The sequence below is a fragment of the Lagenorhynchus albirostris genome, chromosome 3 (assembly GCF_949774975.1).
Source record: "Lagenorhynchus albirostris chromosome 3, mLagAlb1.1, whole genome shotgun sequence".
In the NCBI taxonomy this organism is placed as follows: Eukaryota; Metazoa; Chordata; class Mammalia; order Artiodactyla; family Delphinidae; genus Lagenorhynchus; species Lagenorhynchus albirostris.
The window spans coordinates 87,705,851-87,722,408 of record NC_083097.1 but is presented as its reverse complement, the minus strand read 5'-3'; the positions used below and the strand labels follow the sequence as shown (position 1 = coordinate 87,722,408).

The following is a 16,558-nucleotide window of genomic DNA, read 5'->3' as shown; positions in this document are numbered from 1 at the left end:
GGGAATGTTCAAGCAGAGTCCCAGTTTCACATTGCAAAAATGTTGGGGAAGAGGTCACTAAAGGAGAGACCATGTTGATGAGCCATCTCTCTCATCTACCAGCTTGCTTTGGAATGGGGAGGACTGCTAGAAGTGAAGTGGATGAATCATAAGGGAGAGAAGGAGAAAGTTCCAAAATTCAACACAAAAATGACCCCAATAGTTTAGTTATTAGTAATATGCAACATCTTGAATGTAGAAACCTGAGAGGATAAAGGAAATAATAGACTTGTGGTGAAGATACCAGACATAAAGATTCCCAAGTAGTTGCTGCAAATGGCTCTAGCTCATGACTCACCTCCCCATATTCCCCACGTTCCCCACAGATAACCAATCCCAGTCAATCAAAGACAATTTTGAAAGGAACAGATCTATGCTTCTCATTTCATTTGAGCACATCGTTTGCAAGGTGAGGGGTGGGATAGGGGGAAGTTAGGCAAATAGAACAAGAATGAAACACATGGATCTTGTGTCTAAAGAGTTTTGTAGAAAAGTCAAAAGCATCTGACAGGTTCCAGGAGATTAAATCACTACAGAATAATCAAGACATGTCCTGATAAAAGTATTGATCCTAAGAAATAAATCACATAACTTCTAGACATTAAAAGCAAGACACGTTTGAAGGGGGAGAAATCAGGTTGTACTTAGGTTTCTCCACAGCAAAACTGAAGTACTTGTCTATAAAGCTCTGAAAGTAAAAATAAGTATGACCCCCAAATTTAATACTTAGCCACGTTGTTCCTTAAACATAAGGGTAACAGTCTTTCTCAAACATTCAAGAACTTAGGGAATTATATAACGAATCTGTCTTTGAAAAAAAGCAAAACTACTTAAAGATGCTACCTAGCCACCCAAGAGATTAATCAAAAAACAAAAAACAAAAAAACTCAGGGATAAAAAAACAATCATGGAGAGACTCATGGTATTTCACCCATTTAATATAGAACCAGAGCAAAACAGCCATGAGAATTGTGGTTAGAAAAGCAGATGGAAACGTTGAAACCTGATAATATAAAAATAATAATATAGCTAACAAATATGAGAGGAGGAAGAAAAGCCTGCCAGTTTTCTCATCTCTCCCAGAAGAGAGTCAATAGATTCTGTCTGAGATTAAAGTGTAGAATTTTTTTTTTTTGCGGTACACGGGCCTCTCACTGTTGTGGCCTCTCCCGCTGCAGAGCACAGGCTCCGGACGCGCAGGCTCAGTGGCCATGGCTCACGGGCCCAGCCGCTCCGCGGCATGTGGGATCTTCCCGGACCGGGGCACGAACCCCTGCATCGGCAGGCGGACTCTCAACCACTGTGCCACCAGGGAAGCCCTAGAATTTTTAAAATAGCTCAGAATTCTTAAAAGTTTTCATGAAATTTTAAAATTAATATGTAAACTCTTTTAAGAGTTGCTATTTTTTATGGTGAAGAAATATTTAACTGAAGTTCTATGATTCTTTTAATTTCAATTCAGTTTATTTTCATTAAATTCAAGTAAAAATCAAATACTTTTTAAAAGCATGTATAATAATATATATCTCTGAAATTATTTTTATCTTTCTTTTGCTGTGTATATGCAGAAGATCCTAGAAGAATGTTTACCAAAGTTAGTGATGCTATTTCTGGATAGTGGGATTTGGGATAATTTTTAAGCTTTCTTGTACTTTCCTTTATTAATTTAACTTTTGTAATAAGTTGTGACATTTTTACTTAATAGAGTCATTGTTTAAAAAGCATGGAACTGAATAAAGTTATTTTCATTTGACAGCTAAAAAAGTGAGTACACTAATGAGAACTTACTGTATAGCACAGGGAACTCTACTCAGTGCTCTGTGGTGACCTAAATGGGAAGGAAATCCAAAAAAGAGGGGATATATGTATACATATAGCTGATTCACTTTGCTGTACAATAGAAACTAACACAATATTGTAAAGCAACTATACTCCAATAAAAAATAAAGTAAATTTTTAAAAAGTGAGTACAGATATTTCAGTAACATCTACCAACAAAACAAATGGTTACTAACTGAGCCATATTTGTACATTCTGCTGTTGTGACTCTTTCAGCTGAACACTGTTGAGAATCCTTTTGGGGTTTTCACATTATTGTAGAAAATAACTGAGCCATCCCGTGCATAGTTTTCTGTATCAGTTAAGATTCTTTGGTTGCAAGTAACAGAAACCAACAGAGGCTACTTTAAGTGAAAACAAAACCAAGAACAAAAGCACAGAAATTATTGAAAAAAATGGGGTAATCCCCAGAATCAAAAATAAAACCTAAGTAAGGTAGGCCTTGGGAAGGATAAGTATGTGGGATCTCTAAGTAGCTGAGACTAATAAGAGTCTCTTTAGGGAACTCCCCAAGGATGCATGGACTCCAGCTGTTTTTCTCCTTAAGTCATTCCAGGCAGAATTCAGATATCTGCTGGTGAGTGTGCTTAGTCAAGTTTGGGGCACATGCCCACCTGCAGCCTGGGGAAGGGAGGGGACCTTTGATTAGAGCTCCCAAACTGCACCCATGGAAAGGAAAATTGAAGGTTTGTTACCAGAAAGTGGGAATGAATGGATGCCGGATGCCGGGCAGGTAAAAACTACCGATGCCCCCATCTCTGCCTCACTTTAAACTTGCAGTAAAGTAAGCTTCTCTCACTCAGTATGCCTCTAGAGGAATTAACTGATTTAGTTTCTTTATCAGATCTGTTCCTTCATTCCTTTCAAGGTAATTACAGACTGCTTTTTCCCTGTCTCATGACACTGATTATTAGCTAAAGCTAATTCATCAGCTAGATATAGGTGAAACACCTTTAGCTGTCTTTCAGGAAAGGCTTAGTAAATTATTTGTCATTCTCCAGCCCAAGAAATGTTCTCCCTGTAAGTAAAAGTTTATTAGATACCGTGAGAGGTCTCTGGGTTCAGCCATTTGCTGTCCTAGCTATAATTAGAGAGCTAGACAAATTATATCAACTCCTAGGGAAAAAATCCACACACATACTCTTTTTAATAAATCCAATTTACTCTATTTGCTTGGTATTAACAACTGTTAATGTTATGTCCAAATTCCCTTCCTTCCTCATGGAAAAAACTCTATCACTACAGCCAATACGTACAAATGGATAGTTAATTACTCTGCACAGAGGGTTATGTGATTCATCACTGCAATGAGGAAGTGAATGTTGCCAATATTCAGCTTTTTCCAAACTACATAGTGTTATATGGTTTATGTCCCAATCAATGGTGGCTAAGCTCCAGAAAGAATTACTACCTAGATGTCAGGGACTCATTAAACTGATCAGTCTGTGGTCCTTTGTCAGTGATTTCCAAACCTGGCTGTGTATCAAAATCACTTGGTGACATTTTAAAAAAAAGGAGAATCAGGAAAAGATACAGCTTCCTGGTATCCACCCGCAAAGCCACTGAATCAGAATATTTTGGGTTGGGTCAGGGACAAAGTCAGGGTTTCTCAGGGCCTGAGGTTTGTACAGTTCGGGGTTTCTCTTTAAGAAAATGAATGCAAAATATCTTGCTTTAACCGATTTTACAAAAATATATGACCATGTGAATACATTTCTAGGACCAGGCCCTGGTAAAGGTCCATGTAAATGATGGACCCTGAAGCTTAACCTTCATTAGGTTAAGCTGTGGGCTAGGGCCTAGGAATAAATGTGTGTTTGCATGTCTGCATCTGTGTCTGTGTGCACATGTGAGCGTGTGAACCTGTGTGCATGGTTCAAGCTCCCAGGTAAGAGGATCCAGGGCTGGGACTCTCTCTTCTCCCTCAAAAGCAAAAAGAATAGGAAAGTTTAGTGTTCTCTACATTTTAATCTAGTTCTGCACTAAACTTTAAAATCTCAGATTTTGATACTTTGAATTTCGTATTTTTATTTACTTTGCCCTTCTTATGGCAGAAATGCCCATCAGCAAGAATTATTGCCAGTTTCTAAACTAGCCCATACGCTGCACAACAGCCCCTGAGTTACAGCTGCTCTGGTTATAGTCAGGGAGGAATAACTGAGCTCAACTTTCTGTGTTTCGTTTTAGTTTACAAATAGCTTTTTGCTTTTTTCCCATGATTTTAGATATCGAATTTCGGCACCAGTAAGTGTGTTTGTTTGCCTTAAGGAGCGCTGAGTTGGAGAGAAATGGTATCATAGGAAATGTCAAGTTCTTCACTTTGGTAAAATTAAATGATCTGTCCGTAGCACCTTTTTAAAAACTGGTTTTTAATCCTTTATAAAAGTAAAACTTGCCTAGTGTTGAACATTTTAGAATGCATAAATATTTAAGGAAATATATGTTACCTATAATCTCCCCAAAGATACCTACAGTCATCACAGTGTTTGACATACTAGAGCTACTCAATAAATATTTTTAGAGTAAAAGAATAATAGGAACTCTAGAGAACACATAAAACCCCTTTCTGAGTTTTTTTCCCTAAGTGCCTGTAATTGTGATATCTAAGATACCCATATTTAAATGAACCTACCTTGAGTACTAACAAGTAAAGTCCTTGTGCTAGACAATGATGATATAAAGATGAATAAAGGTGGCCTTTGCTCCTCTCAGTGGAATTTATATCCCGTAGAAGAAGCCAACAAATCCCTACCAACACAAGGACACTTAGACACACAAGGACACCAAGAGCAGCTATGTAAAATCCCACGTAGGAAATTTCTTTCAAATCTAAGTGCCAAAAAGATTTCTTTTCTCTTGACATTCTTGACTGTTCTCTTTCTCTCATTCCACATCCACTCCATCAGCAAATATTGTTGGGCCCATATTTAAATTCTATTCATAATTCAACTCCTCTCCATCTCCATTATGCTGCCCTGGCCCAAACCACTATCACTTCTTGTCTGGATAATTGCAATGGCCTCCTTATTGGTTTCACTGCTTCTGTTCTTTCCTCCTTACACTCTGTCCTCAATCCAGAAGCTGGAGAAGTCCTTTGAAAATTTTTTAGCTCATAATGCTCTTCTGCCACAAATTCTCCAATGTATTCCCACTTCATTTAGAGTGAAAGCCAATGTCATTAAATTGGCCTGTAAGATGATTTTGTCCACCCCCTTTTCCATCAACCCCTTGATCTAAAATCTACTGCTTGCCATCTTGCTCCTTTGCTCACTCTAGAACAAGCTAGCAACCTTCCCACCTCATGGACTTGGCACTGGGTTTTCTCTGCACAGAATGCTTTTCCCTCAGATACCTGTATGGCTTGATCCCCTCCCCTTCAGATCTTTGTTCAAATGTTACTTTCTCTGTGAGGCCTTCTCCTTCCATCCTAATTACAATTAGAGCACTCCTACCTCTGGTCCCTGCTTTATTTTTCTTCAAAGCATTTTTACCATCCAAAATATTATATTGTATTATTTATTTGTATTCATAATACGAGCTCCACGAGGGCAGGGATTTGATCTCTTTATCCCCAGCTCCTAAAACATTTCCTGGTGCGTAGTAGGTGCTCAATTAGTATTTGTTGAAAGAAAGAAGAGATAATATATTCACTTGGCTGACATCCCCACATGTTCTTTCTTCCTTTGGTTTCCTTCCTTTCAGTATCAAGATATTTATAATGTTTACTGGGCAGCTCGACAACACACATGTTGTCACTAACCTTGGTATGTCTTAAGTGGTAGTCGCTGAAATCACATCCTACTTTTCTGCACACTGGGGCAGATAGATGTTTGTATCTGACGCCTGCTTGAAACTGATGCCCTGTCTTTATGGTGGTGTGGAAAATTCAGTTCAGAAAGGTGGCCAAGGCAGATAGATGACAGAGACACTAATGTACTTTTCCATATCTATGAACCAACATATTTAAGCCTGGAATTCACTTCTCATAAAGTGAGGAAATCTAATATAATGTCAGGATTTTGAAAAGGATGCATAATTCTTTGATAAGTAATGTATGTATTTATGCAGACTGGAATAAAAAAGAATCATTGAACCAGGGACTTTAGGTTCTCAGCTAATGTTAGAGTGGTAAGGCTTTTTTTCTTCCTCATCTCAAATTCTAAAATTTAATAAGGAGATTGTCAGGGGAACCTAACATTCCACTCAAAGGGTTGGTTACCACCAAATACAGCACCACTGAAAACCAGAGTAGTGGATCAGATTCCTGTTAAATGAAGGTTATTTCTAAATGCACCCCTTGTTCATTACATTTTTGGATGTCACGTATTCAGAAATAGTTTCTACTTACTCAATCAGATTTGTATCTTTCTGCATTAAAATAAAAATAATTAAGAAGGGATAAAGCAGGAAAAATACTTATCCTTGCTCCTAATGTATCAAAAGACCTTTATTTAAAAAATTCCTTCACTTGAACTTTTACTTTTCCACCAACTTGTTTATCTCATAGGAAGGAAAGCAGACACAGCCTATAAATAGTGCTTGCATTTCTGTTTCAGGATGTATAGGGCAGGAGAGCCTCTTCCCAGTAAGGTCAAGGGCCACAGGCAGCTTGCTCCCTTTGTAAGTCAGACAATACTCTCATGTTGCTATTCTGAACTCAGTAAGCAGAGTTATGTAAAATAAATGCCCTATGTGCAGCATCTTGAAAATTCAGTGTCTCCACTCTGTTATCCACCATTTTTGGACAGTTTTCATACAGATTTCTTTTTCACTTGATTTTTAGAGATTTAGAGTTCCTAAGTAAAGCATACTCCACAGTCTTTGAAATTTCCAGAAGTAAATGAGCATTTGGAAAGTTATCTATAACCTTATTTGTTCCCTGAGTTTACTTCATTATTTTAAGAAACTTCAAGACTTTTCATGTCTCCAGAGGATAGACTAAGTTTATTTTACTGGTAGTTTCCTTCAAATTACATGGAAAATTATCTGTTGTCTAGAAAGCTAGTTCTCTGCTGTAGTCTGATGATAGAAAAATTATGTGCTTTTCCTCTTCATCAATTTAATTTAATAGATATCTGAGTACTTGCAAGGATAGAGGCACTAAGCTGGGAATTTTTAAAAATGTATGACACCATGCAAAGATGCACAGAATCATTAGTGCTTAGGGAAATGAAAATTAAAACCCCCAATCAGGCACCGCTTCATACCTACTAGAGTGGTTGTAGTCAAAGAGACAGACATTCCCAAGTATTGGCAAGGATGTGCAGTCACTGGCCCTTTCATATGCTGCTGGTGGGAATGTAAGATTGTACAGCCACTTTGGAAAACACTTCGGCAGTTTCTTAGGAAGTTAGGCATAAACTTAACCATATGACCCAGAAATCCCACTCTTAGGTATTTACCCAAATGAAGTGAGAACATATATTCACACAAAGACATGTGTGCTAATGTTCATAACAGCGTTATACCTAATAGCCAAAAAGTGGAAACAGCCCAAATGTCCATCTAGAGTAGAATGGAATACTTTTCAGCATTGAGAATGAACAAACCATCAGTACACATAGCAATGTAGGTGAATCTCATTAACATGAGGGACAGCTAAAAAACCAGAAACAAGTGTGTTCGGTGTTTGACTATTTGTATGAAGTTCAAAAACAAGAATACTAATCTGTGTGATGGGAAGTCAAGATAGTGGTTATCCTTTTGGGGGAATAGTAGTGACTGGAGTCGGGGATGAGGGTGCTTTTGGGGTGCTAGTCACACTCTGTTTCTCAGTCCAGATACTGTTACACAGCTATGTTAACTTTGTCAAAATTCATCAAGTTGTACCTTGAGGATTTGTGTGATTTTCTACATGTATGTTATACTTCCAAAAAATATATTAAAACTATAAAAAGGGCTTCCCTGGTGGCTCAGTGGTTGAGAGTCCGCCTGCTGATGCAGGGGACGCGGGTTCATGCCCCGGTCCGGGAAGGTCCCACATGCTGCGGAGCGGCTGGGCCCGTGAGCCATGGCCGCCGAGCCTGTGCGTCCGGAGCCTGTGCTCTGCAATGGGAGAGGCCACAACAGTGAGAGGCCTGTGTACCGGAAAAAAAAAAAAAAAAAAAAAAAAAAAAACTATAAAAAATGAGTGACACTTGATTTTCAGAGATTCAGGGGTCCTAGGAAAACACTCCATGTTCACTGCTTCACAGATTTTACAGTCTTGGGGAAGATGGGCATGTTGATAAATAATTCTGATATGACACAAACTCTGATAAGTGCAGCATTAGAAATATAAGTAAGTGCAGTGAAATAAAGAAAAATATTTACAAAAAAGGACAACTTGGAAAAATGTAGGGTGTAGCCACTGTTGGGTTTGCTACATAATAATGGGAGGAACAGAATAATGTTTAAAAGTGGAATTAAAGCTATAAATTAGAAATAAAGGGATTAAAAGCATTGGATTATGTACAAGAAGTCATAACTGTTTGAGAGGCAAAGTTGTTTTAAAATATCAGAACACATCAGTTATTTATATCCTTGAAAATGAGTTCTTTTGTTTTTAGTTGACTGACTTTGCTGGAGTTGTAGGTTACTCTGTTCCAGTGGTTCTCAGCCTTGACTTCACATTGGGATCACAGGAGCTTTTATAGTTTCTCCTGAATCAGAATCTCCAGGGGTGGGACTCGGGCATCTGTACTTTTTTTAGGCACCTGTGATTCTCCTGAACTGCCAGGGTTAGGAGCCACTGCTGTAGTCCCTGCGGGGTAGAGGGAACCTTTGCAGGGGCCATGATGCAACAACAAGTGTCTCTGAAAGCGCCGTTCCTTTGTTTTGGGGGCTTCTGTGCCTTCCACAAAGAAGAGCACTTTTCATATTTATCTCTCTGTATCCGTGCCAAGAAATTTCTCTGCAAATGGCTTTTATCCAAGTATTACATGAAAGATGTTAATCCTACTGTTAAATTTTAACCCTGATTCTTTCATGCACTAGGGCATTTCTTCTGATTTTATTACAGGTACATAGATCTACAGCAGATGATAGAACTGGAAGGGACAAAATGGCACATGCGGGTCACTTGTTAGTGCACTCATATGACTAATCTTTCTCCTATGAGGAAAAAATGTATTTTTAGTCCTAACATTTATATATCAGATCTTACAGTGTAAAAATAATACCTGCTTTCACTTAGAAAATTTTAGTCCTCTACTTAGTTCATTCACTTGGTATCTCTTATTAACTTATCCATGTTTTTTTCTCTTTGCTTTCAAACAATTTTAGAATTACAGAAAAGTTGCAAAAATAGTAGAGAGTTCATGTATACTCTTCATCCAGCTACCTCTAATGTTGAGGACATATAACCACAGTACAGTTATCAAACTAGGAAATTAACTTAAAACAACAAGATTAACTAAGCTACAAATCTTACTTGAATTTCACCAGGTTTTTCCCTAATTTCCTTGTCTGGTCCAGGATTCAATCCAGCATCCCACATTGTATTTAGTTGTCATGTCTCCTCAGGCTCCTCTAATCTGTGACAGTTCCTCATTCTTTTCTTATACTCCATTATCTTGACTCTTTTGATGAGTACTGGTGAATTATTTATAGAATGTTTCTCACTTTGGGTTTGTGTGATGTTTTCTTATGAGTAGATTGAAATTATTCATTTTGGTGAGAATACTGCAGAAGTGATCAGGCGATACATTATATCTCTATATGTTATTACTGGTGATGTTAACCTTGATCATTTGGGTAAGGGGGTGTCTGCTGGGTCTCTCCACTATAAAGTTACAATTTTCGATAGTTGATAAATATCTTTGGCACTATGCCAATATTCTGTTTCACCTCAAACTTTCACTCACTGATTTTTGCACCCATTGGTGGATCTTGCCTGCAATAATTATTACTCTAGGCTTCGCCTGGTAACGTTTTTTTTTTTTTAATTTCCCTCATTCCTTATACATTTATTAATTGGAATTCTTCTGTAAGGTGCCCTTCCTTGGCTATTTTTTTATTTATATCAGTATGAATCTGTGAATGCTTATTCAGTTTTCTGAATTATAATCCAGTACTATCATTATTTATTTTGCTGCTCAAATTGTTCCAGCTGTGGCCATTGGCAGCTCTTTCTGATTGGATCCTCTGTCTTTTTGATGTACCCTCACTCATTTCTAAGCACTTCTTTTTTATACGATCACAAGATATCCCAGAATCATCATCTATTTTCCCGGCCCCAGTTCTGGAATCAACCATTTTTCTAAGAAGCCCTGATTTCTTTTATTCACTTTATTGGAGGATGATACTTAAAAACTAAGATCTGGGTGCTAGTAGATCATTGCTACTGGGGTATCCTTGCTCTGAGTTCCTCTCAGCAGAAAGAGCTAGGAAATGTATGTATGTATACTAAGCCATGCATGCATGCACATACATCATATTTATTATTTCTACATGTGTTTATCTGTAATGTGTGTATAGAATACCATGAGTTCATTCTAATATCTCTGATTCCAGTTCAATACCACAAGATTCATTATAAGCCTCCCCCCTTTTCTTATTTGTAACTTCTTTCCCTAACAGTGAAAAGACTGGCTCTCATTATTTATAGTCCTAGATTATGCGTAAAATAGTTACTGAATTGCTAACTCACACCCCTGTGAGAAATAGATTTCCTAACTAGAGCGCAGTATTTGCTGACAGTTCTTTTTGGTTTTCACTTTACAATATCCAATCAAATTCATGTTTTCCGAAGCCACTTAATTCTTAATTCCCATCCCCTTTGGTGTGGTTATATTATTTGCTGGGGCCATGTTGTTCATTTGTAACACAGTTAGGTTCATTTGTTACTGTTGGTATTCCACTTCGGGTTCCCCATCCTGGCTGGTTTTAATTTTTTATTTTGGGAAGTATGTAAAGCATTACTATGGCTCAGAGAGTCAAAGCTATAGCCAAAGAGAGAGTCTAAGAAGTGTTTGTCCCCCTTACTCTCCCAACCTCACCTCCACATTCCACACCCCCTTCTTTTCTCCCCTTTCCCACCAACCCCTTATAGTTAAACAGTCTCTGTAGTTTCTGGTGTGTCTTTCCCGTATTCTTTTTTCACAAGTGAGCAGATTCATGTTTTTGTTTTTGTTTATTTTTTTAATTGCGTTGTCTTTTGGATGGTGGTAGCACATCATGTAGACTCTTTTTTGCACTTTGGTTTTTTCACTGAATGGTTTGGAAGTTCCTAGTGATCTTCCCCCATTAATTTTTTTTACAGCTGCATAGTGTTCAACTGTGAGGATGTAGCATAGTTTATTTAACCACTCTCCTATGTATGGGCATTAGGGGCTGTTTCCATTATTTTGCAATTACAATCAACGCTTTAATGAATAAACTTGTATGTGTGTAGTTTTGTATAATTAGAAGTGTATTTTCAGGATAGATTCCTAGAAATGGGGTTTCTTCGTCAAAATTAACTACATATATGCTCATGTCTTTCAGTCACTCTGTATGCCTATGGAAACACCTTTTAGTGAGTTAATGTATATCCTTGATCATCATATGTTTCTGAATTACAGCTTTGAATTTGTGTAACTTTTTTAACTTTAACTTTATTAGTTACACTTAGCACATTAAAAAGTGCATTAAAATTGCATTGGGATAAGGAATTAGTCTTGCATAATTTATCCCTTTTCAAGGCTTAATAAATACCGTTATAATGTGTCAACAGCCCCTAGTGAAGATAGTAATCATACCTTCCATTTACAGCCCTATCATCCCAGGTGCAGTCTATAAGTTCGTGATCACCGATGGAGAGCAGGCAATTCAAGAACTCTAGCAGTGACATAATGACTAAGTATTTATATAATGGTCCCATTTGCCCAGAGCTTCTTATTTTTCAAAACTCTTTCAAGTCTTTTCATTTTAAATCAACTGCACCACTGTAGAATGGCGTGGGGAAATATCGAATAAATCAATATTTTATTTATGTAGTACATTTGTGTAGTGCAAAGTCCCTTACATGTATTATCTCATTTGAACCTCAGACCAACCCTGTGAAGTAGACAGGACATATAGTCACCATCCCTATTGTGCAGGTGAGGAAGCTGAGACTCAGGAAAGTTAAATGTCATCCTGAGGTCAACATCTACTAAGTAGTGAGGCCGGAAATGAATTTGAGACTCTACCACAGCTAGCTCATGAAAAACAATAAAAAAATATATCCAAAGGTAGGATATATTCACAGAGAGGTAAATTACTCAGTATATATTTCGGGATTTAAAGATACTCTTGGACCCTGTTTTCTAGTCACAGGGTAAATACTTGGCTACCTATGAGCAGTAGTGTTTAAATTTTGAATGGAGGTAAAGGGAAATATATTCTGAACATACACAGGCTCCTCTACCACCCTGGATGCTGCTGCTGTGAAAGAATGAGCCCTGGCTTTGGAGCCAAACTATCTCCATTTGCACCCTAGTTTTGCCACTAAATAGGCATGGGGCCTTGGTGAGGTATTTAACCTTAGTTTTCTTACCTCTACCATGGATATTGTTTTTGCAGTGCTGTTGGAGGGATTAAAAGTAACTTCACCAGGAAGACTCATCCCTGGTGCCATCTAAATGTCATTCTTACAATGATCATTCCATTTCCTTCAAAGCACTTGTTACAATTTAGAATTATATATACTTTTGTGTCCACTTCACATCTCTCCTTCTAGAATATGGGCTTCATGACATCAAGGACTCTGTTTATTTTTGCTACTCCGTTTATGTCTTATGCCAACCCCAGTGCTACTAATCATGGAGTGAATATTTCTGGAATAAATCTGCCACTTCCTTGTACTTGTTTTTATTTCAGCCGCATTCAGCCGCACGGAATGACCTGCAGCTCCCCAGTCCTTTCACATCTCTCTGCCCTTACATATGCTATTTCCTTAGCCTGACATAGTAGCCCTCACGCCTTTATTTTACTGGAGAATCCTTACTCATCTCTCAAGACCTAGCTTAACTCTACCATGAGGGCTCTCGTGATCTCTCTCCTCCCCTGAAGAGTGAGGGGCTCGCATGCCTCTTGGCGTGCCTCTATAATAGACCAAACCACATTATAGTCATTGGCGTGTTCAACTAATATATATATATATATATATATATATATATATATATTTTTTTTTTTTTTTTTTTTTTGTGGTACGCGGGCCTCTCACTGTTGTGGCCTCTCCCGTTGCGGAGCACAGGCTCCGGACACACAGGCCCAGCAGCCATGGCTCACGGGCCCAGCCGCTCCGCGGCATGTGGGATCTTCCCAGACCGGGGCACGAACCTGTGTCCCCTGCATCGGCAGGCGGACTCTCAACCACTGCACCACCAGGGAAGCCCTCAACTAATATTTTTAAGAACTGATTCTGTACCAGGTGTATGCTAGATGCTGGGGATACAACAGTGAATAGGAAATCCGTCATTCTAATGGGAGAAATGAGCTGCAAAAAAAGTACATAACTGAACACATAAATAGTAACTTTTCCGATATCAGAAAATGACAGGGCAATCGGTTCTGAGAAGCTGACCTTTGACTCGAGATCTGAAAAGTGAGAAGTTAGGGATGGGAAGAGATGGGGGATGAGCATTGTGTTGTGACTGTTTACTTGGTTGTTCCTCATTTCCACCCAACCCTCCCACCCCCCGCCATCCCCACTGAACTGACCTCTGAGCTCTGTGAACCTTTCTGTCCCTATGACCGAGCACAGGCCAGGTGTGTCACACCACAGTTCCATACGCTGGCAGTGCAGCAGGTTGGAATTGCCAGGTGCCTGGGCCCGTGATTCTGAACTAGTAGATCTGATGTGCAGCCAGGACTGAGAGCCGGCTCTCAGCTTACTGTCTACTCCCCACTTACTATCTTGTGATACTGGGAAAGGTGTTCCATCATTCTGTGTCTCAGTTTCCTGATCTTTAAAATGGAACTACCAATAAGATTTTGTAAGGTTGCTGTGAGGATTAAATGAGATAATGTACCTAAAATTCTTAGCCCAATGCCTAGCACATGGATAGTCAATAAGTATTGGAGAGAAATGCTCTAGGGTGAGTGCTCATGAAGTGTTTGTTGAGTAAATGAATGAGTTAAGGAAAAATAAAATTTAATTCTTCAGTAAATAGAACTATGGCAAAACAAAAGCTGAATACCTGGATTCATCTTCAGTTGTCTTATTTACTGTTTGTTTTAATTTGGACAAGAAAGAAAAAAAAAGGAGAATACCAAACACTAGTGATTTTAGCATCTGGAATTAGTAGCTGTTAACTCTTCATTTGCTTATCAAGCAGCCTCTGGAAACTCCACAGATCACTTGATTTACTGTTTTCTGGATAGTGCAGGGCTTTCACATTCTAGTCTCAAACCTCAGTAAAAATACGCTATCCGCTAATGTGGGGTCATCCTGCATCTTGTGCTCCATCTTTTGAAATCACAGTTTGAGCATTTTGTATTGAAAGGAATTTCTTTTTGCACCTTCTACTTCTTTTATCATACAAAATCCTCAGGATATCATGACCAATGGAATTTATGACAAAATCAGAGATAACAATAGTTTTCTTAGGTCAGGAACACCGATGGGATTAACCTGGGATATTGCTTATACTACACGAAAATATCACTCAGACCATTCAGCAAACCTTTGCGGATTTCCCCTGCCCCGCCCCACCTCCTTGGAAAACTAAATGCCAAAACAGCATGTGCACAGATGAGAACATCAACAAACTGATAACATGAGGAACTTCCAGGAATTTTTTTTTCTTCCTTTATAGCATTTTCACTGGAAAACACTGGGATCATGATTATTGTTTTTATAAACTTTAAATATCTGGCTACTTCGGAGTGCTTTGATACTTGAATGCATGGGCATGAGTTTTCTAGTTTCAAAAAAATTACTTAGGTAATTAGCAAAGAGATTTTGCCAAGTGTTTTTTTTTCTGCGAGCTATAAGTAAGTAAGTCAGAAAGAGAAAAACAAATATCATATATTAACGCATATATGTGGAATCCAGAAAAATGGTACAAATGAACCGGCTTGCAAGGCAGAAATAGAGACACAGATGTAGAGAACAAACGTATGGACACCAAGGGGGGAAAGCGGGGATGGAGGCGGGGTGGGGTGGTGGGATGAATTGGGAGATTGGGATTGACATATATACACTGACATGTATAAAATAGATAACTAATAAGAACCTGCTGTATAAAAAAATTAAAGTGAAAAAAGAGTTAATGTTTATTTACATGAGTAATTCATTCTGCTCTTATCAATCTAATCAATTGGAAAATATCATCCGCTTTTAATGTCACAGAAATCAACTCATCTTATCTTAGGATGAGGAAATAATTAGCAAACAATTTATTATTCCTTTTTAACATTTTTGGCATTGTTTTCAGGGTTTTCATTTACAAACCAATGCACCGTAAACTTTTTCTGGCTGGAGGTATTGAAATCTGTTTTCCTGTGCTGCAAAGGTAGAAGTGTGCACGTCTATTTAATCAGAAGTCTGTAGCAAAGAGCCAGATTCACCGACTGGTTGCTCTGCCAGGAAGATGGGTTATGGAGCTTTGCAGTGATAAGTAGTACACATCATAGATGACGGGCTAAGCATCTGCACGTCAGTAGTGGTACAGTGCTAAACAGTCAAGAAGACTAGAGATACTGTCGTAATGTTCAGATGACAGGCTTCATTTCATATGTTAATAGAAGGAAGACTTTTGATACGGTGAGGAAATTCCCCATAACAAATGCATTCCCTTTATTGTGCTCTAGCATAGCACCAATTAAATTCAGCTGTATGTGTAATGTACGTTTAATTTCTAGCGGTCCCAAGAAGGACTAACGTGAAAAATATTATATACTCTTACATTTTACAGATGATGGACAGATGGGAAAAAAATGCCAATTGGTAAAGAAATTCATATGCAGTATAACACACCTCAAAATGGTGTTTACATGTTTTTTCTTTTTTAAAATTATTAAAGTTATCTTGGGTAAAATTTAATTACTGCTTAGGGTTTTCTGTAACGTCATATGTGTAATTCATTTTAATTTATGCCTTCTGCAGATACGAGTGTTTGGAAGTACAGGTAACCTTGTAATGAGTAAAACTGATAAAATGTTATGTTCCAATGAAAGGGAAATTATGGCATGATTATTCACTTTGTGAAAGGGTTTGTCATAGGGCAAGCTTTCCTAAAGCATTTTAAATTGAATTTCGTTTACAAAACATTCATTTACACACAACATTTCAGGAACAAATTTAGTGAGGAAATGAGAGAAATAGTCATAATGAGATAGAGAGATCCCTTACCCTGCTAACGTTTATGCTTGCTTTCTTCCCCTTTGTCCCTCCCTGCAGCACTGATAGCCATTGGGCGATACAGCATGACAATAGAGACTGTGGATGTTGGATGGTGTAAAGAAATTACAGACCAAGGAGCCACCCTGATTGCACAGAGCAGCAAGTCTCTAAGATATTTGGGGCTGATGAGATGCGATAAAGTAAGAGTTGTCTATCAAGTTTCTTTTCTACATATCACTGTAGTTAATAGCTTGATATTATATTCTTCCTCTCTCCCTATATATATATGTTTGTATACACACACATGCATATACCATTACACCGTAAGTTGCCCGCTTTTCTAAACTTATCTGAGATTATTTTTGAATTTCTCTGTTTAAAAATGAATTT

The 16,558-nt window shown here is 38.1% G+C and overlaps 1 protein-coding gene across 2 annotated transcripts in view; it reads left to right on the top strand.

Annotated features, from left to right (window-relative positions):
- Positions 1-16,558, top strand: part of FBXL17 (F-box and leucine rich repeat protein 17) — a 478,885-nt gene that overhangs the window by 439,723 nt on the left and 22,604 nt on the right. For both annotated transcript variants that reach the window (XM_060143363.1, XM_060143362.1), the window contains one exon: positions 16,226-16,368. In XM_060143363.1, the coding sequence (XP_059999346.1) occupies positions 16,226-16,368 (143 nt within the window). The remainder of the gene's footprint in view (positions 1-16,225; positions 16,369-16,558) is intronic.